The sequence below is a fragment of the Amphiprion ocellaris genome, chromosome 10, assembly GCF_022539595.1.
Source record: "Amphiprion ocellaris isolate individual 3 ecotype Okinawa chromosome 10, ASM2253959v1, whole genome shotgun sequence".
Classification (NCBI taxonomy): domain Eukaryota; kingdom Metazoa; phylum Chordata; class Actinopteri; family Pomacentridae; genus Amphiprion; species Amphiprion ocellaris.
In genome coordinates, this window is record NC_072775.1 from 15,573,600 (window position 1) to 15,584,470 (window position 10,871).

The window sequence follows — 10,871 nt, forward strand, 5'->3', positions numbered from 1 at the left end:
TTTTGTATCATGTAACTTGCAATGAACATTATGATTTTTAGTCTGTAGTGTTTTAAATAGGTGGGCATTACATTTCTGAAGCACTAAAATGAAAACATCAAAGGACAATAAATGGGAAAGTAAAGAGATACGCACACGTACACATACACACACACACACACACACACACACACACACACACACACACACACACACACACACAGGTCTTCTAAAGAAAAAAGTGGGCTAGCCTTTCATTTTTCTGTACTGTATTTCAATAAAATTGAAACTTTATTGAAATACAATGGGCCTCACAAATGCATAAAAGTTTGTTTTAGTTCTGCTTACTGCAGGTGCTAATACATGTTTCTTATGTTTAATAGTAATACTGAACTGCAATGGACAATTTAATTGGAGAGCATTGAATTATGCATAATGGAGTTGGTTGAAATGCTTTTTACTGCCATTTATTCTCATAAAAACTGTTGCAATAACTTAAACAAGAGTGATTGAGAGTATGAAATAATTTTCTGCACTGCTGTTGGCTGATAATTATCTCATTAGGTTTGAGGTTTTAGGGTGCAGTGACAGTTTCCAAGCATCCCAACTTTCTGTCTCACAACAATTTTTGGCTTTGGTCCGTTGCTCGTCGTATTTCTCCTTCTGCTTGTCCCTTCTGGTCTTGTTTCTTTTCCAGTCCATTTATGTCCCCTTGTGTGAATGTGTGATCATGGGAAGGCGAGAGAAAAGAGGATGATCCAGATGTGGAAGAAAATCTGCATTTACTGAGGAAGCTTAGGTAGGAGAATCCTTGTTCCTTGTCCACTACTCCCAATGAAATTATAAGGCTTTATTTTGATCCTTCTAAAAAAAAAAAAATCTAGCAGATAGATAGAAAAGATTTAGTTTTTATATCTATATTGGATCATCTGACAGGCACCATCCCTTGACAGAGCTGTCCTCAGCAATGTATTGATTCGTCATAGTGCTGCTGTTGAAAATCAATATAGCCTGACCTGTGGCAGTAACTGGGGGCCATTTAGAAGAAAGATGTCCTTGAGTACAATGCACCATTTAATACATAGTTTGCTTGTTCACTTACCAACACAAAGACAAGCTGTTACTAAAAAAAGAGCTGATGATGCTGTGGTGGTTGGTGTTAAAACTACGTTTATTATTCACCAACGTATTTGACCAAGACACTAAATGCCAAAGAAAGCTGTTGAGTTACTGCCCTTTATTGTGTATTTGAAAACATATTTTATTAGGTGTATTCTGAAGAGGATGAATGGCAGAGGTGTAGTAGCAATAATAAATTAACAAATTCAACTGTGTATCAAATTATTGTTATTTAAGGTTATTTGTCATTTACAGAGTAGCCGTTTGGGTATTTTTTTCCTTTCCTGCATTCTCACGTTTATTCACTAGAGGGAGTCAGTATGCACTTCTTTCATGAGGAGGATGACCTGCACACTTTGATGCTGTTTGTTTCAACTTGACAGAGAGAAGATCCAGCAGTGTTTGGATGTGAGATAAATACAGAGGGCAGACGGAGGTGAGAAGTCTTCTTTGACAACTCAGGAGCACCACAATGAAAGTGAAATGGCTAGGTAAGCTGTGTTCGACACTTTGACCTCAGACATTGATTCCCTCTCACTGGCCTTTAGAGTTTTGGCACGCTTGTCAGGCCATATGTCTTTACAGACATATTGCGACAAATACACGCACATAGACACACATATTACGCCTTTTCCATCCCATACACGCAGGCTTGGGCACACACATCCACACAGACATGTGGTCACATGATGAGTCAAAGTGTGTACGGAGGGGCGATAATCGCTCTCCTCAGGCTATGTCTTTGAGGTCATGATGGGACGCAAACCGTCAGAGGGCAGATGTTGCAAGTAAAAGGAACACTTTCATCTCCTCTGTGAAATATGTGTGTCCAATCTGATAATGACACAAAGCCACACTTTACGCACACTTAAAGCAAGACACAGGAAGAGAGGAAATGTATCCTGCAACTGTCTGCTTCTCGGTGACCCCTTCTCTCTTTCGACATTGTACACAGTGGCTAACGGCTGCTCCGTTGAGGTCGACCTATTACAGCCACACAGCTGTGTCATGTGACCTCTTGGGTATTTCCTCAATGATATCTTTCTTTTCAATTCTTGCCAGTTTCAGAAGACTGACAACACCAAATGTAGAAACTTTACATGAAATATCTGGGCACTTGCAAGAGGTGTTACGCTGTTTTTCCCCCCATACTTTTAACATTTAACAGGTAAAGTAATAATTTGTGAACCTCTGGCTGATTATGGAGCCCCTTGACGTCCACTTGGACTTATAGAGAAGTTTGGGGGGGGGGGGGGGGGGGGGGGATTAGAGAACAAAAGGATCCTTCTCTGTCATCAAAGAGGATCTGCTCTCAACTCATCCCCTTCTATGTGGCGACAGCTTTTCATTTTTTGGGAGTGGGAGTGATAGCTGCAGGGAGGAGGGAGGGTGGGATGTGGCGGGAGAGTTTGATGGTAGGGGATGCAGATTTCAAAGTAATCTTCAACTTTAAGCCCTGCAGTCCCCATGAAATGAAGCCCTCTGCCCCAGACACAGTGCTGCCGATGGCTCCCAACGGAGGCCCGACACCCTCCTTTTTTTCCCTCAAGCTTTTGTCATGGTGGCGTTTAAGTGGCATTACTCACTGACTGGATGACCAAATGAAGGAGTCCCTTTGAGGAACCTGAAAGAGATGGACTTTTAACTCGTGGGACCGGTGTCGCCTATTAAAACAACACTAAGTGGAGATAAATGCCTGCTGTGTTACTGGGATTTAACCAATATCTAAATCAAATGGAGACATCTTCTCGATCACAACTAATGTAATAAACCAAACCCAGTAAATTTACAGCCTTGGTATTGTAATTTTATACACTACAAAACAATTGGTGAAATAGAGAAATACATTTGGGGCCTAACTTAGATGAAACAAATCCAAAAAAATGTACCGTTTTGTTCCACACTTCCCTGTAACCTAATACCTTTCAAAGTGATCTGGGGATGGACCAAGTTGTTAGTGGAGTTTATGTATTCATGCAGTTTATATGACTCAAGAAAGCAAACTTAAGCCCAACAGATGATTTAAGACCCCTAGTAGGTCATCTGCACTTCCATTGTCTCATTACTTTACAACACTACTTATTTGGGCCCCCTACCCCAAAGTTATTTCTCTCATCTTGTGGAGGCTCATGTCCCCTCAGGGTGACTGACCTGGGATCCCCTGCCAACCTGGTCCACCACGGGGAGTCAATGTAATCACACAGAGGTGGTTATGAGGTGAACAGGTTCTGTCGCTGGCACAATAGTTCATGTTGTTAGAAATTATGCCAGCACAGGAGTTTATAATCAGTCACATACAAACCAAGATGAACAAATTCTTACAGTACTAGATGTAAAGCCAAGATATCATCAGCACTACGGGGGAAAAAAATTCTCAGCTTTGATAACTTTCTATTTTACTTTGATGCATGTCTGAAGTTTAAAAGTATTGATAATTTTGGAAGTTCTCCTGCTACTGGATGTCAAGCCTATCCAGGTAGCTGCAGTTCTGTTAGTACTAGAGCATCTGCTACAGATGACTGCAATTCAGAAAGACAGCCTTTAATCTGCCACCTTTTCCAGATAAAGCAGTTGTGTAGGAATTCTATACCAACACACATTGGAGACCAGCCTCAAGCTTTGGCTAAAGTCAGCCCAAAAGTGTCACTACCAATACCAGTTGCCTTACATTTTTTTTGTATTTTTTTACACTGATTTTTTATTGTCTTACATTAATGGACATTTGTGTTGCTTTATGCTTTGTTGCTAATTTTTGTTTTGTGGTTGTTTTCTGTCTACAGATGGAGATTATTTGTTAACACTGACAGTTAATTTCAAATGTCTGCTGTCTGCAAAAATACACAGTAAAGGTAAATTAAACAGCTTGACAAATACATAAAGTACATATATACACATGCAGTACAGCAGTTTTAAAGCACTTTGTGATGCTATAATTTGCAGTAGTTAATATGTTTAATGGACTACTTTTAGCGAGTAGATTATGTTGATTGTGAAGTTTTGCTTGTGGTCTGATGCTTAGCCATTTGTTTTTTAAGTGCCAACCTTTTGTTTTGTCACATTTGGAAAATCAGATGTTGCTATTAACACTGACAATGGCTCTGTTGTATTGAAGTCTCTTGCAAAACAAACAGTGTGACAGGGACACAGATATTCTAATATCATATGACTACAGTCGGCACACAAAGTTCACTGTGATATTGTTTTCCATGTTCACAATGTTGACTGAAATACCTCAAATGACCTCAAACGCCCCCTGGAAAAAGAAATCCCTTTTAATATTATCACAGGCTAAATTATGGTTCATGCTTTTTTTGATGTAACAAGAGTGAATGTTAACAGCAGACTACTGTAAAAAAAAAAAAAAATAATAATAATGGCGTGAACTGAACAAAAGAAAATCACCACTACAACTTGCTTTAGGCAGCTAAGCACAGCTGTTATTGATAACTTTACATTGATGCTGTTTGGCCTTAACATACACTACCGTTCAAAAGTTTGGGTCACTTAGAAATGTCCTTATTTTTGAAAGAAAACCATTTTTTTCTCCAATGAATATAACATTAAATGAATCAGAAATACAGTCTAGACATTGTTAATGTGGTAAATGACTGTTCTAGCTGGAAACGACTGATTTTTAATGGAATATCTACATAGCGGTACGGCGGAACATTTCCAGCAACCATCACTCCTGTGTTCTAATGCTACATTGTGTTAGCTAATGGTGTTGAAAGGCTAATTGATGATTAGAAAACCCTTGTGCAGTTATGTTAACACATGAATAAAAGTGTGAGTTTTCATGGAAAACATGAAATTGTCTGGGTGACCCCAAACTTTTGAACAGTAGAGTATATGTATATTCACATTAAGTGAAATAGGTTTTGCTTAGTTTCTAAGGTTTAATTTAACGTACTACAATTTGTCATACATTGCTACTTCTGAATAAATGTTCCCAGTCCATAAAATAGAAGTTGCCTGATCCTTTATTATTTATTGTTTTGGGTGTTTTTGTTGTATATACATTTTTAAATCTTAAATTTGGTAGATCTCAACTTTGGATCATAATTATTAACAACACACAGTTATTTATGGTATATGTGTGCAATTCACAGTAGTGTTTGTACATTTTCAAAGAAGAAAATGTTTACAGGTAATTACAGTTATATGATGTTTACAGTGGCAACACAATATAAACACAGTATATCATTAGAAAGTTACAGCATTAAACAGTGAACGTCATATTTTACTGTAGATTCACTGTATAATACTGTTAAAATACAGTAAAATGTCTGTAACAGCACAGCTGCCATTAAAAGTACTGTAATTTCTCTGGAACATATATTACAGTGTGCAGCCAGAGGATCACATTATATTAGAGGTGAGGGAACTGAAGTTGCTGGCTTCAGTTTCAGCCCGATACTTCAGCATGCACGTTAACCAGGTCAGGATGAGGGAGAACAGCGCCAGGATGCTCGCTACGAACAGACAGACCGGGCCGACCGGAGACGCGATGTGGCTGAAGTTATGTACGAAGATGAGGCCCAGAAACAGGAGCACCACCATGGACAGGAAGGAGAAGATGGCGCACACACAGAAGGTGGTGAAGGCGACCTGTTTGCACGTCTCACAGCCGCTCTCCGGGGTGGCCGCGGCGGACACGGAAGGAGCCGTCTGCTGCTCCGCGTCCACCGGCGGAGGCTCTCTGAGCGGCAGCGCCTCGGTCAGCTCCGTGTTGTCCGGGAGGTTGAGAACCCGATAATCCGGTACCGGTGTTCGGTGGCGACACACGGGGCAAGCGACCCTCCATCCTCGACCCTCCCGAAAGTGCAAAGTGTCGAGACACTCCAGGCAGAAGGTGTGAGAGCAGCCCAGCACTTTGGGCCGGTGGCGCTCCAGGTCGAAGTAGTTGTAGCATATTTTACACTCGTACTCGTCGTCGGGCGGAGCAGCGCCACAGTCGTCTCCCGTAGTGTCCGCCTCCGCCATGTTCCGTCTGATCAGGCGGCATAAAAATGCTTTATTTCACCTCACATGTCCGTGATGATCAGATTCCACACATATACAATGGGAGCGTTTCTCCAGGAGAAAACAGCCGGTTGTACAGTGAGCTGGACTCTCTTCCTGCAGGTCCCGGTCACACTCCGCTTCATCCGGTTCTTGCGTTCACAGACTTGTTGTGTAACCGCCTGGAGCGCAACCCGTGGACAGTCTTCATCACGACCATACCTACCAGAACTAACCGTTTAGTCTATCCAATCGATGGACTTGTTCAAATCGATTTCCCAATTTGGTCCCTGTCACCTGGTGGGTTTGTCACAAGCGTGGGTCATGTGCATAAGGTGGATATAATGGGACCATTTGACCGTATAATTAGAATTAAGCGCCTGCAGTGACAGTAAAGTGCACCGGGCTGCGTCCCTGTGGGTTTCAGCACCACAGCAGTGGACAGCGCCGAGCAGAGCGGTCAGCGGTGACACCTTCAGCTGCAGCTCAGCACCGGTGTGGTTCAACTTAAAGCTGCATAGGCTCAATACCAAAGACCTTTGTAGTTGTCAATATGCAGGTTTTGATTCCCTGATTCATGTACACATTTACAAAATTGACTTTTGCTACAGGCTGCAGGTCAAGCATTTAGAAGTTGTCCTTTCAATGGAATTACCGTGGATATATGTAATATAAGATTCAGGTTTATTGTCATTGCACAGAGTACAATGAAATGCATTCTTTTTGCAGTTTGTTTAGAAGCTGTGGGTCAGTCATCCTGCTGCATCTGTCAGTGACCTTGCTCAAGGGCCCAACAGTGGCAGCTTGGCAGTGCTGGTTTAACCCTCAACCTTCAAATCTGTGGTCAAACCCCTTTTTTATTCCACATGTAAAACTGAAGTCTCTCTCTTCCTATAGCTTACTGTCAACTGTACATACATTCCACTTATAAGCTCATTCTGCATCTACAGAGACTATTTACCTGTAGCACACAGATTTTAGAGGTTCTGCTACTTTTTTGTGTGACCGCTTCTGTACATATATTTATTTATTTAACCTTTATTCAGTGAGGGAGTCCTTTGAGATTAAAATCAAAGGAAACCTGACCAAGAAGGCACACCTTTACAATAGTACAAAGAATTATGCAATCAGTCATGACAAAAGTTCACACAAGACAAAAGTTTAATTTAGCTTTAGTCATATTGTGCAACTTCATAAGATATGTCATTTCAAAGCAATTCACACAGTAATGAAAAGACTTTACACAATCAGACAAACTCAAAGAGTCCCCTGGATTCCGTTTGGGCAAAAACTTGACAGTAGTGGGAAGAAAACACTCCTTTTACCAAGTAAAGCTGCCAACAGAAAAAGGCTCAGGAAGGACAGTCATCTTCCTCGGGTGGTTGGGGAGAGGATAAAGGGGAGAGAGAAAAGGATCGTATATAGAGAACAGATAAACAATGCACAAGCTACCAAACACCCAGGAGGGTGGTAGCTAGTAGCCACAGATCAGAAATATGTAGCTCCACAGCCACAGTTACCTACAGAGAGGACAAAATCAACTAGGAGAGAGAGAAGACACAAAGTCAATGACATGCAATAGAGACTTTTAAATGTATAGAGAGAGAAAGTAGAAGTAGAGGAGTAGAGGAGTAGTAGAGGAGAAGTGTTTAGTGCATCACGGGAAGTCACTTAGCAGCACATCAAAATAACCAAAGGATTAATGTACACAAAATTCAGTTTACTTCAGCTACACATCGTTTGATCAGGATTTTGAACTCTCTCAGCTTAAAGCATTAGGCTGTAATGTGTCCGTAAGGTTCTTCAATGACCAGTGTGGAAAATATAAGAAGTTTGTTCCAACAGCTCGAGATCAAGTTCTTGGCAGCCTGTATAGCAGCCATTTAGATGAACATGAATGAACTTGATGAAGGCCAAGAAACCAGATAAAGTACACTGTGATGTGTATCAGACCATAAATTAGATATAAAAAGTACAGAACTGTGGAACACAGAGTCAAGACAGCTAGTGGTGTGTCTTATATATAGTGTCACCATAGTGAAAAACATTTAAGAACTAATTATGTTAAAAACCCCTGACTTGCATTACTCATGTTGAGGCAACTCAATAGGCATAATTTTGCCCCTGTTGCCAAGGCAACCTATGGCACACCTTTATGTCTATGCCGTTTATGTTTAAAATCTGCAGTCCTTAAAAGTTAAACAGCTTCAAATCCTGTAACATCTGCACGTGGCTTTAAAATGTACGTTGAACGGTTCTTGTGAAAGGAGAAATAACCTTAAAACAGTCTTCAATTCACTGCAAGTAAAAATCCATCATGATATTTTAAAGATGAGAAACATTTTTTTCCCCAATCAGACATGTTGATTGAGTGCTGATTAAACACCTCTCTGCTACGTGGAAAGAATGCAGTACTAAAGTTGTTATTTGATGGCACAATAGCTCATATTTTCTGAGAGAAGGCTGTATTACCATCCCCTCTCTGCGTATGAAAGCACAAAGATACCAATGATGAAATCAAATCAGATAAATATCCCTGTCAAAAGAGACTGGTGAGTTTTGTGGTTTCAAACAGAGAACGTAGTCTATGAGCTGCAGGATGTCTCTTTACATTGAGCTACTATGTGCCCTCTTGTGGCTGGATTCATGGATGCATTGTTGCGCAGTGATATTCCATAGTGCTGGTATGCAGAGTTCTGTAGTGGCATATTGTGTCTGTAAGCTACATGCAGTTAATTAAATTGCTCTCCATGTCTGCATATTTCATAAATAAAATAATTCTTGAGTATCTTGGTGTAATTAAATTGGAAAATGCAGGAGAAATGTGTGATCAAGTAAACAAGTGATTTAGGATGTAGCCAATGGCAACTTTTTCAAACATGATGACAAAACAATTCCATGCAGCAGGCACGAAATTGATATTTAGCCCTTCCAGTCTGTATGTGTTCAAATTAAAATGCACCTTAGTGCCACTTTTTAAGGTTGCTGGGTGTTGGGCATTCAATTAAGAGTCATTTGTGTTGCATCAAATGTGACAGATTTGCAGTTGAGGTTCAGTAACATCACTGACTTAATATTTTAAGGATGTCATTTACTCTCTAAGTGAAAGTTTTGATTGGTTATAGGGAAAAATGTCACTTTTTGCTTGGGATTTTAACTTCACGATCAGGCCTGATGATAGAGATGAGGAGACAGAGTATTTCTGAATTTGCCAAAGAATTTCTTTACAGTTGGGAAGCTCTTACTGACTGGATTTGGGAATATTTTGTTGGGCGAAAATGAAACTAAACAAAATAGCTTAAAACTTCCCACAACATTTGACATATTTCTTGTGTTTTTTTGGCGGGGACCTATACTTTTATACTAAAGAAAAAAAAGTTGTCAGCACTAATTTGTAATTTTGTATGTGAAAATATAGAACAAATTGCAAACAGGATTGTATGGTGTCATATATGCTTTGTGATTTCAAAGCAGTATTTTGCAGTATATATAAGTATATTGCACTGAATCCATCTCACAGATCTAAAGTCAAATGCATCCAGCTTCTTTGGGGAAGCACAAAAATCCACCTCAATGTGTTGTCACAACGCCAGAAAACATAACTTTCTCCCCTTACACACACACTGAAGTAAAGCCACAGTGTAATGCAGGACAGATAAGAATCTGACTGGAGGTGAGACTGCACATTCATCATGAGACCATAAACTATTAGCTCGGTGGTTTTGATGCTCATTTTTGGAACTATGAAAGTAACCCTGCATGCCCCGAGGCTGCGTGCTCAACAAATGCTCTGCTTTTTGTTCTCCGTCACCTGGCTTCACCTTGTGGCTCTTTGTTATGATAACTGCACTCAGTTTGAGTTCCCCACTGAAGTGTTGTGGGTCACATATATTTGATAAGATCAAACACACCAGAAACACAGTGCATCTTTTGGTAGTGCCTTGTAACATTAACATCCCAAGGCTACTAATCAGAGAATGGATTTCCTTACTTTAAACCTGCAACGTTTCTGAGATGTTTATCTAACCGACCGCAAGGTCATTCTTCTAATCTGTTTCTCCTTTTTCAAACAATGTCTGCTCTGTAGTCTTTGTGATGTAAAGTTCTTTTAAATTGCTTTCAGTGGACTCCTGCAGGTTAATATAGACACAAAGAAAACATCAGATATAACTGATGATTTATTGCAAATAATAATAAAATCACAATCAATGTAGCCACAGTAGTCTTGCTTTTGACTCTCAAATCTAACCAGTGTTAACATAAAACATGGAGTGTATTGCATTGCAGCTTAATATGTTTAAATAAAACAGTAAATGCATCCATAAAAGTGTTTTTCTTTATGGCATTTATGCAAGAATAATAAATGGAATGTCTATTAAATGAAGACTATATTTGAATGTAATCACAAATAGTGCAGTATTTACACTATTCACTGCTTAATTTAAATGCTGTGTCTGCATAAAAAAGTGACAGAACTATTTCCAAATCTGACTTTAGAATATTGGAAGAAAAAAAAAACAGGCTTTGTCATGTAGGACCCCATATTATGGCATATAATTTCAAATTTCCTCACACAGCAGAGGCATGATTCTCTGAAGGCTAATAAGGCTTGAGCACATGCTGTTTTACTGCCACCTGTTATTTTAACAAACTTAAACCACTAAATAAAGCCAATGAATAATCCAAATTAGGGTTATTAAGGTATCCATCACTCTGCTTGTCAGAGTAAGCCAGAGCTGTGTTTTCTTTTTTCCACCTCTGCTATGGTTATA

General features: G+C 39.8%; 3 protein-coding genes across 3 annotated transcripts in view; 1 reads left to right on the forward strand and 2 right to left on the reverse strand.

Moving 5' to 3' along the window:
• LOC111577301 (AP-1 complex subunit sigma-3-like) overlaps positions 1 to 8,887 on the forward strand; it is a 45,403-nt gene extending 36,516 nt beyond the window's left edge. The window contains exons 5-6 of the transcript XR_004848442.2: positions 1,482 to 1,589; positions 3,879 to 8,887. The gene's annotated coding sequence lies outside the window, so the exon portion shown is untranslated. The remainder of the gene's footprint in view (positions 1 to 1,481; positions 1,590 to 3,878) is intronic.
• LOC111577296 (secretogranin-2b-like) overlaps positions 1 to 10,871 on the reverse strand; it is a 47,296-nt gene that overhangs the window by 30,849 nt on the left and 5,576 nt on the right. The window lies entirely within an intron of this gene.
• On the reverse strand, positions 5,061 to 6,529 carry LOC111577315 (RING finger protein 224-like). The gene has a single exon (XM_023283529.3). The coding sequence runs from the start codon at positions 6,079 to 6,081 to the stop codon at positions 5,458 to 5,460; it is 624 nt and encodes a 207-aa protein (XP_023139297.1). The 5' UTR covers positions 6,082 to 6,529; the 3' UTR covers positions 5,061 to 5,457.

Excerpts from the sequence above, each read along its gene's own strand:
- LOC111577315 (XM_023283529.3), bottom strand. The coding sequence starts at position 6,081 with ATGGCGGAGGCGGACACTACGGGAGACGACTGTGGCGCTGCTCCGCCC.